Below are 17,975 nucleotides of genomic sequence, written 5' to 3'. Positions count from 1 at the left end.
AGGCCTTTCCCTTCTCTGCCCTCCAATACACACAGTCCAGCCCATCTTCGCAAAGACACAGTATAAGCAGCTGCTATCTATTTTCCGATTGATCTTCATAAGTTGTTCAGTCATTGTGGTAGACATTGTTCTGGTGCCTCATCCAGTCCCCGGTTACTGAACCAGTGTCCCTTCTCCAGCTGACTGCTCACAGCTCACAGATGCCACCTTCTCTGAAGAATTGTCCTCAGGTGTGTATAGCCACTTCACCCAGAATATTATGCCTAGCTCATAACCCCCAGTAGTCTACACTCAACTCCCAATGACTGACTGATAGGGGTTACAGAAGGCCAGCCCCTTAATAAAAGAAAAGAACTCTGTCTAATGTCTATGCTCTGTAACCCTCTCCCTGTGATAATGGCTAATACTAGACTTGACCTGAGTTCACATCCTTGATTGGCTCTTTTCTAAGCCCTATCCTATTTCATTCCCTTTGAAAATTTTCCTGAGGAATAATCTATTAGGAAATAATCTGCACCCTAATACAAGTCACAAGTTCTCTTCAAGGAAATAGGGAAACTGAGTGATAAAAATATTTCCCTCTGCTCCATTATATAGCAACAGCCCTACCTGTTGATGATAATCAAGTCAGTGAAAACCTCACAGACACTAAAGTTGCAGGCATAGGAAACACAAATCCCCTGGGATGGTTAATTTTAATGTGTCAACTTGACTGGGCCAGAGGGTGGCCAGATATTTGGTTGAACATTACTCTGGGTGTGTCTGTGGGGTGTTTTGGGATAAGATTAACTTTTTTTTTTTTTAGTTTGAAAGTATTTATTTTCAAATTGTAATGTCAATTTTACCAGTACTAAAAATGAGAGAGATTGCATAAGTAATGTAGTCAATTTTGTTGAGGTGACAATATTAATATATATACTTTTATTCATCTGATAAAAGCTGTCACTCACATATTCTATAGAGTTTCATTTTAATTAAGGATTTCCTTCTTTGACATTAATGCTATTATCAGAACAGGAAATTAGAAAGTATGTCAAAAGCAATACAAGCTTTTACTCTGTGGCAACTGGCTCTGTTGTGCAGGTAATACTTACATTCCACATTTATTCTTACGCTAGGAAAAATATTCCAATGTTTTTTGTGAGAAACCAATGAGGAAGGGGCTTAAGGCTATATAAAAATCTGATTTATTATAACAGCAATTTTAAGTGACTAACAGAGTACGTGGCCTCTAAGTGGTACTCAAAAATATTGACTTTCAAAAATAAACTTAACATAATTCATTTAATCATTTTCTTGTTTCCCCTAGCATAATGTATACTTTTGTTGCTGTTGGTTTTTTTTTCTTTTTTTTTTTGAGACCGCATTTAATTCTGTTGCCCAGGCTGGAGGGCAGTGGCATGCTCAAGCTCACTGAAGCCTTGCTCTCCCAGGCTCAAGTAATCCTCCCACCTCAGCCTCCTAAGTAGCTGAGACTACAGGTCTGCGCCACCATTTCTGGATTATTTTGTTCTATTTCTTTTCATAGAGGCAAGGTCTCCTATGTTGTCCAGGTTGGTCTTGAACCCCTGAGCTCAAGCAATCCTCCCGCCCTGGCCTCTCAAAGTGTTGGGATTACAGGCATAAGCCACCATGACCAGCCTTCAAATTTTCTTTATAAGCTAACAAAACTGATTTTCTTGTTTTGTTTAAAGTTTACCAAAATTCAAAACATTTCTGGCAGGGTGATGGGGCTCACACCTGTAATCCCAGCACTTTGGGAGGCTAAGGCGGGTGGATCACCTGCGGTTGGGAGTTCAAGACCAGCCTGACCAACATGGAGAAACCCTGTCTCTACTAAAGATACAAAAATCAGCCAGGCGTGGTGGCTCATGGCTGTAGTTCTAGCTACTGGGAAAGCAGAGGCAGCAGAATTGCTTGAACCCAGGAGGCGAACGTTGTGATGAGCCAAGGTCATACCATTGCACTCCTGCTTGGGCAACAAAAGGAAAACTTCATCTCAAAAAAAAAATTATAAATAGCTGACACCACAGCCAGGTAAATCCAGAAAGATGGAAAAAAACAGCACAAAAAAGATGAAACCATCGAAGACCAGAACACCTCTTCTCCTTCAAGGGTTCACAACTTCTCAACAACACAGGATCACAACTTGACTGAGGAGTGCAACAAATTGACAGAAACAGGCTTCAGAAGGTGGATAATAACAAACTTTTCTGAGCTAAAGGAACACGTTCTAACTCAATGCAAAGAAACCAAAAACCTTGAAAAAAAAAGTTAGACAAAATGCTAACTAGAATAACTAGCTTAGAGAAGAACATAAATGACTTGATGGAGTTGAAAAACGTAGCCCGAGAATTATGTGAAGCAAACACAAGTTTTAATAGCCAAATAGATCAAGTAGAACAAAGGAGATCAGAGATTGAAGATCAACTCAATGAAATAAAAAGAGAAGGCAAGACAAGAGAAAAAAGAGTGAAAAGAAACGAACAAAGCCTCCAAGAAATATGGGATTATGTGAAAAGACCTAATCTACACTTGATTGTTGTACCTGAATATGATGGGAAGAATGAATCCATGCTGGAAAACATGCTCCAGCTAATATATCCAGGAGAACTTCCCAAGCCTAGCAAGGCAGTCCAAATTTCAAATTCAAGAAATACAGAGAACTCCACAAAGATATTTCTCAAGAAGAGCAACCGCAAGGCACATAATTATCAGATTCACCAAGGTCAAAATGAAGGAAAAAATGCTGAGGGCAGCTCAGGTGATCCACCCGCCTTAGCTGAGGGAGAAAGGTCAGGTCTCCCACAGAGGAAAGCCAATCAGACTCACAACAGATCTCTTGGCAGAAACCCTACAAGCCAGAAGAGAGTGGGGGCCAATATTCAATATCCTTAAAGAAAAGAGCTTTCAACCCAGAATCTCATATCCAGCCAAACTAAGCTTCGTAAGTGAAGTAGAAATAAAATCCTTTACGGACAAGCAATTATTGAGAGATTTTGTCACTACCAGACCTGCTGTACAAGAGCTCCTGAAAGAAACATTAAGCATGGAAAGGAACAAGTAGCAGTCGCTGCAAAAGCAAACCAGTTGGCATAGACCAAAAACGCAATGAGTCAACTAAGGGGAAAGAACACCAGCCAGTAACAAAATGGCAGGATCAAATTCACATATAATAATATTAACATTGAATGTAAATGGCCTAAACACCCCAATCAAAAGACACAGACTGGCAAACTGGTTAAAAAGTCAGAACCCATCAGTGCGCTGTATTGAGCAAACCAATCTCACATACAAAGACACACACAGACTCAAAATAAAGGGAAGGAAGATTTACTAAGCAAATGGAGAACAAAAAAAAGCAGAAGTTGCAATCCTAGTCTCTGATAAAATGGACTTCAAACCAACAAAGATCAAAAGAGGACACTACATAATGGTAAAAGCATCAATCCAACAGGAAGAGCTAACTATCCTAAATATGTATGCCCCCAACACAGGAGCACCCAGATACATAAAGCAAGTTCTTAATGACCTAAAACAAGATTTGGACTCCTACACAATAATAGTGGGAGACTTCAACACTCTACTGTCAATATTAGACAGATAAACAAGACAGAAAATTAACAAGGATATCTAGGACTTGAATCCAGAGCTGGAACAAGCAGACCTAATAGACATATACATAATGCTCCACCCCAAATCCACAGAATATACATTTTTCTCAGCACCGCATTGCACATACTCTAAAACTGACCACATAATTGGAAGCAAATTACTCCTCAGCAAATGCAAAAGAACAGAAATCATAACAAACAGTCTATCAGACCACAGTGCAATCAGACTAGAACTCAGGATCAAGAAACACACTCAAACCCGCACAACCACTTGGAAACTGAACAACTTGCTTCTGAGTGTTGACTGGATAAACAATGAAATAAAGGCAGAAATAAAGATGTTCTTTGAAACCAACCAGAATGAAGACACAACTTACCAGAATCTCTGGGACACCTTTAAAGCAATGTTGAGAGGGAAATTTATAGCAATAAATGCTCACCAGAGAAGAGAGGAAAGATCTAAAATCGACACCCTAATATCAAAATTGAAAGAGCAAGAGGAGCAAGATCAAAAAAACTCAAAAGCTAGCAGAAGTCAAGAAATAACTAAGATCAGAGCAGAAATAAAGGAGATAGAGACACAAAAAACCCTTCAACAAATCAATAAATCCAGGAGCTGGTTTTTTGAAAAGATCAACAAAATAGACAGACCGCTAGCCAGATTAATAAAAAAGAAAAGGGAGAAGAATCAAATAGAAGCAGTAAAAAATGATAAAGGGGATATCACCACTGATCCCACAGAAATACAAACTACCATCAGCGATTACTATAAGCAGCTCTACTCACATCAACCAGTAAACCAGGAAGAAATGGATAAATTCCTAGACACTTAAACTCTACCAAGACTAAATTACGAGGAAGGTGAAACCCTGAAAAGACCAGTAACAAGGGCTGAAGTAGAGGCAGCAATCAATAGCCTGTCAGCCAAAAAAAGTCCAGGTCCAGACGGGTTCACAGCTGAATTCTACCAGATGTACAAAGAGGAGCTGGTTCCATTCCTTCTGAAACTGTATCAAACAATACAAAAGGAGGGAATCCTCCCTAACTCATTTTATGAGACCAACATTGTCCTGATACCAAAACCCAGCAGAGACTCAACTAAAAAAGAAAACTTCAGGCAAATATCCATGATGAACATTGATGCAAAAATCTTCAATAAAATACTGGCAAACAGATTGCAACAGCACATCAAGAAGCTTATCCATCACAACCAAGTAGATTTCTTCCCAGGGATGCAAGGCTGGTTCAACATATGCAAATCCATAAATATAATCCATTATATAAACAGAACCAAAGACAAGAACCACCTGATTATCTCAACAGATGCAGAGAAGGCCTTTGATAAAATTCAACAATCCTTCATGCTAAAAACTCTCAATAAACTAAACCTGATGGAAAGTATCATAAAATTATAAAAGCTATATATGACAAACCTACAGCCAATATCATACTGAATAGGCAAAAGCTGGAAGAATTCCCTTTGAAATCAGGCACTAGACAAGGATGCCCTCTCTCACCACTCCTATTCAACATAGTATTGGAAGTTCTAGCCAGAGCAATCAGGCAAGAAAAAAGACATAAAGGGTATTTAGTTAGGAAAGGAGGAAGTCAAACTGTCTCTATTTGCAGATGACATGATTGTATATCTAGGAGACCCCATCGTCTCAGCCCAAAACCTTCTCAAACTGATAAGCAACTTCAGCAAAGTCTCAGGATACAAAATTAATGTACAAAAATCACAAGCATTCCTATATACCAATAACAGACAAACAGAGAGCCAAATCAAGAGTGAACTCCCATTCACAATTGCTACAAAGAGAATAAAATACCTAGGAATACAACTAACAAAGGATGTAAAGGACCTCTTCAAGGAGAACTACAAACCACTGCTCAACGAAATAAGAGAGGACACAAACAGATGGAGAAATATTCCATGCTCATGGTTAGGAAGAATCAATATCGTGAAAATGGCCATACTGCCCAAAGTAATCTATAGATTCAATGCTATCCCCATCAAGCTACCAAAGACCTTCTTCACAAAACTGGAAAAAAATCCTTTAAACTTCATATGGAATCACAAAAGACCCCACATAGCCAAGACAATCCTAAGCAAAAAGAACAAAGCTGGAGGCATCACACTGCTGGACTTCAAACTATATATACTACAAGGCTACAGTAATCAAAACAGCATGGTACTGGTACCAAAACAGAGACATAGACCAATGGAACAGAACAGAGACCCCAGAAGAAACACCACACATCTACAACCATCTGATCTTTGATAAACCTGGCAAAAACAAGCAATGGGGAATGGACTCCATGTTTAATAAATGGTGTTGGGAAAACTGGCTAGCAATGTGCAGAAAGCAGAAACTGGACCCCTACCTGTCACTTTACACTAAAATTAACTCCAGATGGATCAAAGATTTAAACATAAAACCTAACACCATAAAAATACTAGACAAAAATGTAGGCAAAACCATCCAGGACATAGGCATAAGCAGGGACTTCATGACTAAAACACCAAAAGCAATGGCAATAAAAGCCAAGATAGACAAATGGGATCTAATTAAACTCCAGAGCTTCTGTACAGCAAAAGAAACCATCATTAGAGTGAATCCCCACAGAATGGGAAAAAATTTTTGTAATCTACCCATCTGACAAAGGGCTAATATCCAGAATCTACAAAGAACTAAAACAGATATACAAGAAAAAAACAACCCCATTCAAAAGTGGGCAAAGGATATGAACACTTTTCAAAAGAGGACATATATGAGGCCAAGAAATATATGAAAAAATGCTCATCATCACTAGTCATTAGAGAAATGCAAATCAAAACTACACTGAGATATCATCTCATGCCAGTTAGAATGGCAATCATTAAAAAATTGGGAGACAACAGATGCTGGAGAGGATGTGGAGAAATAGGAACACTCTTACACAGTACGTGGGAGTGTAAATTAGTTCAACCATTGTGGAAGACAGTGTGGTAATTTCTCAAGGATCTAGAAATAGAAATTCCATTTGACCCAGCAATCCCTCTACTGTGTATATACCCAAAGAACTATAAATTGTTCTACTATAAAGACACATGCACACATATGTTCACTGCAGCCCTGTGTACAATAGCAAAGACCTGGAACCAACTCAAATGCCCATCAATGATAGACTGGACAAAGAAAATGTGGTACATATATACCATGGAATACTACACAGCCATAAAAAAACAATGAGTTCATGTCCTTTGTAGGGACTTGGATGAATCTGGAAACTATCATTCTCAGCAAACTGACAAAAGAACAGAAAGCCAAACACCGTATGTTCTCACTCATAGGTGGATACTGAACAACGAGAGCACATGGACTCAGGGAGAGGAGCATCACACACTGGGGAGAGTTGGTGGGGGTAGGGGAGATGCAGCAGGGGGTGGGGAGGGAGGGAAGGATGGGGAGGGATAATATGGGGAGAAATGCCAGATGTAGTATGCACCTAAAGTAAAATAAATAAATTTAAAAAAAAACATTTTTTTCAGCCAAAAAAAAATTGTAAATAAAATGTCAGTATCTGAATAAACTGTATAATTTTGCCAAGCATGATAATTTTAGGTGCATAGGGACAGGTTGTCAGGCCCTAAAATGTGGTTCTTCTTAGTGGGAAAACTGAAGACTGATTCTGCCCTACCCCAAGGTATTCACACAGGAATGTGCTGTGAAAGGTCCTTACTTGTTCCCAAGCTTACAATTGTAATAGATATGTATACAAATATGTATATCCCCAGGGTGAGTATACACTTACCTTACAATCATTCCTACAATTGCTTTATGGTTTTCCCGTAATTATGAACAGCCAGCAGGCACAGAGATTGTTCTATCTTTCTACTTACATAGTCAGAAGTATCCACAAGGAGAAAAATCTTATAGGAAAACCCAAGGTTAGTTTCTTAGATGACCTGATAGGATTTTCACCCTTTGCAGCTGTGCAACTGGTAAGAAAAGTTCATAGACCAGGAAAGTCAAACATTTGGTTGAAATGTTGCTGTTTTGTTCTCTGCTCTAGATGGTAGCCATCTTCCTGCAGATGTTACTTTAAAGCATCTCCTCCCTTTGCCCATGTCTGTTGATAACTCTTGTCAATTTCGGTCACCCTCATAACAGTCAGTCAATATGAAAATAAAGTTATTTGGAATGTAGTTGTGTATTTGCTAAGAAAATTAGATTTCTATAGGAAACTAAATACATTTTTTTTTAGATGGAGTCTTGCTCTGTCACCCAGGCTGGAGTGCAGTGGTATGATCTTGACACACTGAAACCTCCGCCTCCCTGGTTCAAGCAAGTCTCCTGCCTCTGCTTCCAGAGTAGGTGAGACTACAGCCATGAGCCACCACTCCTGGCTGATTTTTGTATCTTTAGTAGAGATGGGGTTTCACCATGTTGGCCAGGCTGGTATTGAACTCCTGACCTCAAGTCATCTGCCCATCTCAGACTCCCAAAATGCTGGGATTACAGGTGTGAGCTGCTGCTTCCAGCCTAGATGCATATTTTTATTTTGCATTTTCCTTTCAAATGGAAAGGGGAACGCTTTATTCAATCATTGAACATCTGTGAAATGTTTCTCTTTAAAAGACAAACTTTCAAGTCAGTAGACTGTAAAGTAGATTGCCCTATTCAAAGTAGGTGGGCCCCATCCAATCAGTTGAAGACCTGAACAGAATAAAAAGCCTGACCCTCTCTTGAGTAAGGGGAATCCTCCTACCTGACTGCTTGAGCTAGCACATCAGTTTTTTCCTGCCTTCAGACTCAAACTGAAACATCAGCTTTTCTTGGGTTTCTAGCCTGCTAGCATTCCGACTGGAATGACATCATTGGCTCTCCTGTATCCCCAGAGCTTTCTGACTGAAGATCTTGGCATTTCTTAGCCTCCATAATTGCACGAGCCAATTTCTTACTTGTGTGTGTGTGTGTATAGATAGATAGATAGATACACACACACACACACACACACACACACATATATATATATATTAATTAGGTATCAATATAGGTATATATCATATCTCCTATTAGCTCTGTTTCTCTGGAGAACACTGACTGATATATTCCTCAAGTAGGCTACTGGGCATGAATGTTGAGCAGGGTCAGTCTTATTTTCCAGATCCAAGTATTTACAATTGTCACTGGTTTAAGAAATAAACTTTTTTAATACAAAGTGGTCTGTTTGAAAAGAAAAAAGAAATATTCTTGAGCTCAGGAGTTTGGGACCAGCTTGAGCAACATGGTGAAATCCCATCTCTACCAAAAATACAAAATAATAATATAATAATAGCTGTGTGTGGTGGCATACACCTGTGGTCCCAGCTACTCAGGTGGCTGAGTTGGAAGGACTGGTTTTGCCAGGAGGGAGGAGGAGGTTGCAGTGAGCCCATATCATGCCACTGTACTCCAGCCAGAGTGACAGAGTGAGACCCAGTCCAAAAACAGTATATTTATCCTAAAGGTTATCACTTCAAAGAATGAAGTGACATTACCTGGATTCCACCTGAACCATCCGTGGACCAAGTTTGGTTTTTGGGTTTTTTCTTTCTCAGTCTGCTGGTCTTAGTTAAATCCATCCCTCATGAGGTCCTAGGTATGAGTTGCAGTAATGTCTCCCAGTCAATGGTAATTGACATAGTCTGGGCCACCTGTTCATGAAGCTTATGTATGTGCTCTGGGTCTGCTCCAGCCCATTCTTGGTTGTACCTGATTTTTGATGGATTCCTCAGAGCCTCCCTGACCTTATGAGTTGGTGAGTCTGTCAGAATGCCATTCATGATGGGCAGTCCTCATTGCACAGTCTGATGTCCCATGGACAAATGCTCCAGCTTTAGCATGACCCAGTAGCTGTTTTCTGAATGGATACAGTTCTCAGTTCTAGGTGGCAAATTATCTATTGGGATGTCTCAGGGTACTTCCATGTCAACTAAAAACTGCTAGAGGGTAAATCAACAACTGCAGTTTGATAAAGTCATGGTAACCAGGCTGATCCTGCCAGGCAATCTATCAAGACCAATGGAAGTCCAAGAGTGGGGAAAATCTAAAATGGGTGATAGAGGAGAAAAACAATGAATACTAATTAGTATGGATAAATCTCAGGCTGGGCGCAGTGGCTCATGCCTGTAATCCCAACACTTTGGCAACGCCAAGGTGGGCAAATCATCTGAGGTCAGGAGTTCAAGATCAGCCTGGCCAACAAGGTGAAACCCTGACTTTACCAAAAATCAGCCAGGTGTGGTGGTGGGAACCTGCAATCTCAGCTACTCGGGAGGCTGAGGCAGAAGAATCGCTTGAACCCAGGAGGTGGAGATTGTAGTTTGCTAGGATCACACCACTGCACTCCAGCCTAAGCAATAAGAGCGAAACTCCATCTCAAAAAAAAGATCTCAAAATAATTAAGATGAATGAAAGAAGCCAGTCTAAGAAAAAAAGAATACATACTATAGGATTTCGTTTATTTAAAATTCTAGAAATGCAAACTAATCTATAGTGACAGAAAGCAGAAAAAGTTATTACCTGGAGATAGAGAGTAGAGCGGACTGAGGAGACAGGATGGAGGAGGAAGCATTACAAAAGGACATCAGGAAACACATTTATTATCTTAATTATGGTGATGATGTTATGAGTATAGGTACTTGTCAAATCCTACACTTTAAATATGTGTGGTTTATTGTATGTCAATTGTATACCAGTAAGGCTGGTTTTTGAAAAACTCATCCAGGCCAGGTGCAGTGGCTCATGCCTGTAATCTCAGCACTTTTGGAGGCCGAGGCAGGCAGATCAGCTGAGGTCAGGAGTTTGAGACCAGCCTGGCCAACATGGCAAAACCCTGTCTCTATTAAAAATACAAAAACTAGCTGGGCATGGTGGTACACACTTGTAGTCCCAGATACTCAGGAGGCTGAGGCAGGAGAATGGCTTGAACCCAGGAGGTAGAAGTTGCAATGAGCCGAAATTGAGCCACTGCACTCCAGCCTGGGGGACAGAGCAAGACTGCCTAAAAAAAGGAAAAAGAAAGAAAGAAAGAAAGAAAGAAAAAAAACCTCATCAAATTGTACACTTTAAATATATGTAGTTTATTCTATGTAAATTATAATTCAATAAAGTTATAAAAAAAATTGCAGATTTAGGACCAGCTGTAGCTATCATAGGGGGCTACTGTTCATCCCACTAACCCTCCTGTGTAAAAGGCTTACTTATCCTTTACATGTATTCACAGTCTGTCTAAAAGCAGGTTTCTGCCTTTTTCCTCTAGCAGTGAGTTTTCTCAGGAATCATGACCATGGAATCTTGGAGAAGCTGTGTCAAGATAGAGTGAACTTAATGTGAGAAGGAAAGAGACAAATAGATCTGTGTTGTACAAATGGCTGACTGGGATAGATGTTGCTTTAGGGCATCCTCCTTACTGAAATCCTCCTTACTAGGCAGTGCACCCTTCCCTTGCAGCTCTGGGTGTTGACTGTCAGTGGCTCACAGGTGCCTCTCTTCTATAGCAAGTGTTCTTGGCTAGTGCTCCCACCCTCTCCAGGCAGCTCAGAGCCCTGGACTGATGACAGAAAGAAACAAGAGGCAGGCCCCTTGCCTCACAGAACAGCTCTGTATCATGGTTTATGCTCCAGAGTCATCAGTCTCTAAATTAAGCCAAAAGTAGACGTTTTCCTGAGGCCACATCCTTGGTTGGCTCTTTCCCCTTCTCTATTCTGCTTCACTCACTCCCTTTTACGTATTGCCTGAGAAGCCCTCCATCTATCAATCATAAGCATCCAAATTCCTGTCTCAGGCTTTGGTTCTAGGGAACAGAACCTAAGAGAACCCTGAACAAACTTGCCAATCAGTGCTGAGACCCAGCTCCAAGAAGCCACCTCCTGCCCATCTGTGTGGGCTTGTAATGAGACCTTAGTCCATGTCCTTCTGGCTTACATGTTATCTCTGGGTTTACCTTTATATCTGCTCACATCCTGCCTAGAACTAGGCTCCTGCCTTTTCCCTCCCAGCAGTGTGATACCCACCAATTCTCTATCTTCATTTCTCAACTTCCATCCACCATTAAGTCATAATGAATCATCTTGAGAACTATCATGAATCAACTCTCGATCTGGGCTCATTGTGACTGGGCCTCATTACTCCATGAATTCTTAGAAAACACTTTTTGTTTTTTTAAGACAGAGTCTCACTTTGTCACTCAAGCTGGAGTGCAGTGGTGCGATCTCAGCTCACTGCAACCTCCGCCTCCCAGGCCCAAGCGATTCTCCTTCCTCAGCCTCCTGAGTAGCTGGGATTATAGCTGTGTGACACCATCCCAGCTAATTTTTGTATTTTTAGTAGAGACAGGGTTTCACCATGTTGGCCAAGTTGATCTTGAACTCCTGACCTCAAGTGATCCTCCCACCTCGGCCTCCCAAAGTGCTAGGATTACAGGTATGAGCCACCATACCCGACCACTAAACACTTTCTGATTAATTGCAATAGGGACCTGAAGCAAATGTCCAAATAATGTATTGGTAAGAAAATTATTAATATTTTTAGAACAAACAACTTTATTAACCAAATGTCAAAATTTAGTTAAAAGCTTAACTTTGCTTACCTTTCCTGTGTAACCCAATTGATAACTAAATCTAACCGTTTTTCTGATAATCCACATTTGATTCCTTCCAGGGTTAGAGCTGCATCAACAGGACGTCGAAAAGCATGACTTGTGATAAAGAGGGCCTCGAAAAATAAGAGTAATGGAAGAGGTTTTCCTCTAATTTTTCCAACAGCTACAGAAAGAAGAAAATTTTCTGAGTCAAATACTTTAAGAAATAGTTTGCTTTTTCTTATTTCATATTACTATTTTCGTGCCTTTGCTTTTTGAAAACTTTAGCCATCTACAATTATATATTTATAATCTTTAACACATGCTTATAAAGTTTATACTTTGGATAAAAACTAAATATCACCTGCCAAGTGAAGATGGAGGCAGAGACTGGAATGCTCTGCTACCAGTCGGGGGAGGCTAACAATCGCTGACAACTCTCAGAAGCCAGGAGAGAGGCATGGAATGGAACCTCCCTTAGAGCCTCCAGAAGGAGTGACCCCTTGACACCATGATTTCAGACTTCTGGCCTCCAGAACTGTGAGAGAATCCATTTTTCTTTTAAGTCATAGGATTCTCCTGTTAATGATGCCAATTTGCTATGACCAAAGAAAACAAAAGGTGCAGCTGCAGATACACAGAGGGTAAAATTCCTAATGTAAACTATCCTGCTCTAATGACCAATCAAATGAGGCAAATATAAAACGACATTTAGAGGGATATATTTAGTCTAATACACCCTAACTTTGAAAATAATTCAAGGAGAATGACAAGTTAGGATTCTGAAATTTACATGTAGACTCAGCCACTGACCAAACAAAATATGTCAATTTCAAATCAGCATGACTACAATTCACCTTTTTATTAAGCTGTATGTACACTCAATGCTTAAACTTGCAGGGGAGGAAGACTGTCATTTGAATTTTTAATTTATCAGATTATTTTCCTTTTGTGAGCAGAAAATAATTTTACCACCATACCTTATTTCCTGGATTTTTATTGAACTCTCCTCCTCAAAGTCAAGTGAGACATTTTAGAGAGAACAACTGGACACGGGTATCTTACAATTTAGAGAACAAAAAGACCAGAGCCTGATATTTGCCTGGAAAGTTTAAAGGTGAAAGGCTAGAGTGTGTAAAGAGAATTAAAACAGAAGCAAATTCTACTTCCACAAGATTGCATGTTCCTCAAGGGTGAAGGAGATTCCATGGAAGGCAGGTAGGCTGGTTATTTTGAAAAGGCCCTCTCAGAGAGATCTGCATGTGAGACCAGATAACCCCACTAAAGAGAGTTTTTGGGGGTACACACTACCAGAATTAGCTAAAAGGGAATCATAAGCAGCCAGCTAAAGTGGAATCATAAGCAGCCAGCTAAAGTAATACCTCCCAAATCAATAAAAGGCACAATGGAAAGTCCCCAGCTAAAAAGCAAAGATTAAAGCAGTCAACTAGAAGCCAACATGGGACATCTGCCACACCCAAGAAACATCAAAGACAAATGACCACTGCACCGGTTGAGAAGACCTTTCCTGTCCCTTACATAACCCCACTGTAAAGCTGCCTCGTGATTAGAAGAGGAGGGAGTGGCAGAGTAAAGAAGAAGCAAACATGTCTCCTGAGCTTCAATAGGTTCTAGAGCCAAATCAGAGCAAAACCAGGGTAAGGGGGAAATTTTTTTTTTTTTTTTTTTGAGACGGAGTTTCACTCTTGTTACCCAGGCTGGAGTGCAATGGCACGATCTCGGCTCACTGCAACCTCCGCCTCCTTGGTTCAGGCAATTCTCCTGCCTCAGCCTCCTGAGTAGCTGGGATTACAGGCATGCGCCACCATGCCCAGCTAATTTTTTTTTTGTATTTTTAGTAGAGAGGGGGAAATTTTTAATTCAACAAGAGTTTACAGTTTCTATTTAGTTTAGACTAGACTTTTGGGTACCTAAAAATAAAACTATTAGTATCTGAAAGTGAATGATAAAAAGCTATGTGATATGACCAGTATATTGTCTAGTAAAAGAAATAGGAAAGTCAACATAGCCTTTTTAAAGGGCAATGGTGAGGAAGAATAAAGCTGTTTCTTGCTTTGTACTCTATCAAGTCTAGCTTGAACTTTAGACTCTATCATATTTGATCTATGATTCAGTTTCATAGATATCAAAGCTTGGTAAAACCAGGTATGAAATAAAAAATTGATTCTGGGTCTGATTGAGGGTCTACTAACAAAATGTATACATTTTCACATACAGAATATATAATACCTATTTTTATTGTTCACAGACTTTTTAAACTTACTTCTCAATTCTCAGATACACTGTATTATTAATACAATTAATTCTGAATAAGTGGCATGGTGCTAAAACCCCTAAAGCTTATATAGTGCTTTGAAATTATCAACTGATCTTAACCAATGACCCTAATAAGGTGGGTATCATCAACATTCCTAGCTTTCTTTCTTTCTTTTTTTTTTTTTTTTTTGAAACATGGTATTACTCTGTTGCCCAGGCTCGAGTGCAGTGGCACAATCACAGCTCACTGCAGCCTTGACTTCCCAGGCTCAGGTGATCCTCACACTTCAGCCTCCTGGGTAGCTGGGACTACAGTCATGTGCCACTACGGCCGGCTAATTTTCTGTATTTTTTGCAGTGACCAGGTTTTATCATGTTGCCCAGGCTGGTCTTGAACTCCTGAGCCAAGCAATCTGCCCACCTCAGCCTCCCAAAGTGTTGCTATTACAGGCATTAGCCACTGTACCTAGTCAAAATTCCTGTTTTTCAAGTAATAAAACTGAATTTCAAGGAGATAAGGTAGCTTGCCCAAAGATCACAATGCAAGTGTATACTAAAGACAAAATTGAAACAAAAGTATTGTGCCTCCTACCCAACATTTTATAACATTCTATTTTCTTCATGTTTTGTGATAAATTAAACATGTATACATTTACACACACATATGATGAAAGAAGATAAAAGATTTCTTATACCTACTAAAGATTAACAAGATTAAGCACAATTCAATTAGACTTTGAGGTAAAGATGGTAGACTGAACACATGTATTCAATTTTAGTTCATAAAGTCAGTAAAGTAACAGTAAAGAAATTTCACAAGAACAAATTTAAAAGGAAATAAGCAACACAATTCTGAAAGCCAGAAAATAGAGTGGCAACTACCATAGCAGACTCTTAAAAGTTTGATTCCTAAACTATCAATAAGGAAAACCAAGAAGAAGCAATTCAATACACACCAAACAACACATAAAGTCTCAGGAATGTCAGCATCAGGAACCTCTGTAATGAAATGAACTAAAACTAGAAACCTTGTCTGAAAGACTGTTTAAAAAGCTATCCCTCACCCAGTCAGATGATACCCCTTCCAGTACCTAGAAAAAGCTGAGGCTTATTTTCTGAAAAAGATAAAACAAAAGGTGTCTACATGAAGACAACAGGCAAAGTTGAGGGTAGGAATACAAAACTGTTAATATTCCTTCTTTGAATTTCCAGAGAACTTTCTTTGTATCACTAAAATCACACTACATGTAAGCTCCGTGTTGTAAATCATTTGTGCAGGTTTTGTTTTCTGCTGTATCCCAGCACCTAGAACAATGCCCAGCACATATCAGATAACTAATTTTGTTGAATGAATGAAAGAGTAAATGAATAAACAAACAAATGAGCTAGTTCCACACTTGTCTGCCTCTTCATCTCTCTTTTCAATTACACCTTTATCTCACTGAAAGGATTGGGTCCTACTCATCTTTGTATCTTAGTACCAAGGTCACAGTAGTTTAATCTACAGTTAAAAACCCAGTCTATTTATAGAAATTTTCTGAAAATGTTATAGGAATGTACTGCTGTGAACATTATTTTATTAGAAGCTCTGTTTCTACCAATGATACCATCTTTGAGCTTTAATATGTCTTAAAAACTAGGTTTCATACATACTTTAAAAACAGAAAGCAACTGTCTAAAATATAAGTATTTTAAAATTTAAATAATTTTAATCTAGTCTAAGCTATCAAACTTGAGAGAGGCCTTTAAAGATCTAAGACTGAAAACATGACTGTGGCTTATGTGGACCACTGTTCCTGTCTATATATTTCCCTGTCCTTAGATAAAATAAAACAGCCTATATCCGCATGGGAATGGAGTCTAAATTTCAGTTACGTATGTGATTCAGGAAGCCAAAGCCAAAAAATTAACAAAGAGCAGCTTAAGGCTGTTGAAACATTAGAGACCAGCAGAGGTAAATATAAAGCCTTTCCAGAGAATACACAGTAATCCCACAGTAGGGGAGAAATGCAGCTCACAATATTATAAATTTAAAAAGCGTACAATATTATAAATAAAAATGATCAGTCACACAAATCACATGAGAAAGAGTGAGGCTATCCAATAATCTGGAGGATTTATATACTTCAGAACTAGAAAAAACTGACTATAAAACAGACTATAAAATATCTATGTTTGGGTGGGCACAGTGGCTCACGCCTATAATTCCAGAACTTTGGGAGGCCAAGGTGGGCAGATCACTTGTGCTCAGGAGTTCCAGACCATCCTAGCCAACATGGAAAAACTACGTCTCTACCAAAAATATAAAAATTAACTGGGTGTGGTGGTGCATGCCTTGTAGTCCCAACTACTAAATGGTTGAGACATAAGAATCACTAGAACCCAGGAGGAGGAGTTTGCAGTGAGCTGAGATCACACCACTGCACTCCAGGTGACAGAGCAAGACTCTGTGCTCCTGCCAAAAAAAAAATTTTTTTTTTTTAAACTGAACTCCCAAATTATACTGAACACAAAAACAAGTTTCAGGTAGCTTAAAAACCTAAATGTGGGGCCGGGCGCGGTGGCTCCAGCCTGTAATCCCAGCACTTTTGGAGGCTGAGGCGGGTGGATCACGAGGTCGAGAGATCGAGACCATCCTGGTCAACGTGGTGAAACCCCGTCTCTACTAAAAATACAAAAAATTAGTTGGGCATGGTGGCGCGTGCCTGTAATCCCAGCTACTCGGGAGGCTGAGGCAGGAGAATTGCCTGAACCCAGGAGGCGGAGGTTGCGGTGAGCTGAGATCGCGGCATTGCACTCCAGCCTGGGTAACAAGAGCGAAACTCCGTCTCAAAAAAAAAAAACCTAAATGTGAATAGCAAAACTGATATTTTCAGAGGAAAAAAAAGAAGAATGACTTGGGGTAGGGAAGGACTTTTACATGACACGTAAAAATAATTAACCTCAGAGGAAAAGACTGATATATTCCACTACATTAAAATTTAAAATTTCTGTTCATCTTAAGATATCATAATGAAAAAAGATATTTGTAACTCATTTTAGCAAAAGACTAATATTCATAATACATAAGTAACTCCTAAAAATCATTGAGAAAAATATACACAATCCAATAGCAAAATCAGCAAACGATCTTAAGTACTTCACAAAACAGGAAATCCAAATACAAAGATATATACTAGCTGGGTGCACAGGCTCACACTTGTAATCACAGCACTTTGGGTGGCCAGGGTAGGAGGACTGCTTAAGGCCAGGAATTTGAGACCAGCCTGGGCAACATAGCAAGTCCCCATCTCTACAAAAAAAAAACTTTAAAAATTAGCCAGGCATGGTGGGTCACAGCTGTAGTTCTAACTACTCAAGAGGCTGAGATGGGAGGATCACTTCAGCCCAGGAGGTTGATGCTGCAGTGAGCCATGTGTCTATCACTGCATTTCAGGCTAGGTGACAAAGCAAGACCCTGTCTTAAAAAAAAAAAAA

The 17,975-nt window shown here is 39.6% G+C and overlaps 1 protein-coding gene and 1 long non-coding RNA gene across 13 annotated transcripts in view; one reads left to right on the top strand and one right to left on the bottom strand.

Moving 5' to 3' along the window:
- Positions 1–15,894, top strand: part of LOC103787941 (uncharacterized) — a 40,106-nt gene extending 24,212 nt beyond the window's left edge. The window contains exon 4 of the long non-coding RNA XR_004733595.3: positions 12,302–15,894. This is a non-coding gene — a long non-coding RNA (uncharacterized LOC103787941). The remainder of the gene's footprint in view (positions 1–12,301) is intronic.
- Positions 1–17,975, bottom strand: part of CLHC1 (clathrin heavy chain linker domain containing 1) — a 78,828-nt gene that overhangs the window by 11,115 nt on the left and 49,738 nt on the right. For 11 of the 12 annotated variants that reach the window (XM_035272550.3, XM_035272548.3, XM_078349334.1 and 8 more), the window contains one exon: positions 12,231–12,405. In XM_035272550.3, the coding sequence (XP_035128441.3) occupies positions 12,231–12,405 (175 nt within the window). The remainder of the gene's footprint in view (positions 1–12,230; positions 12,406–17,975) is intronic. The other variant, XM_035272554.3, reaches the window with a different exon arrangement.

This window comes from Callithrix jacchus, chromosome 14 (assembly GCF_049354715.1).
Source record: "Callithrix jacchus isolate 240 chromosome 14, calJac240_pri, whole genome shotgun sequence".
Taxonomy (NCBI): domain Eukaryota; kingdom Metazoa; phylum Chordata; class Mammalia; order Primates; family Cebidae; genus Callithrix; species Callithrix jacchus.
The sequence above is the reverse complement of the archived record's forward strand: the minus strand, read 5'-3'. Positions and strand labels throughout refer to the sequence as shown.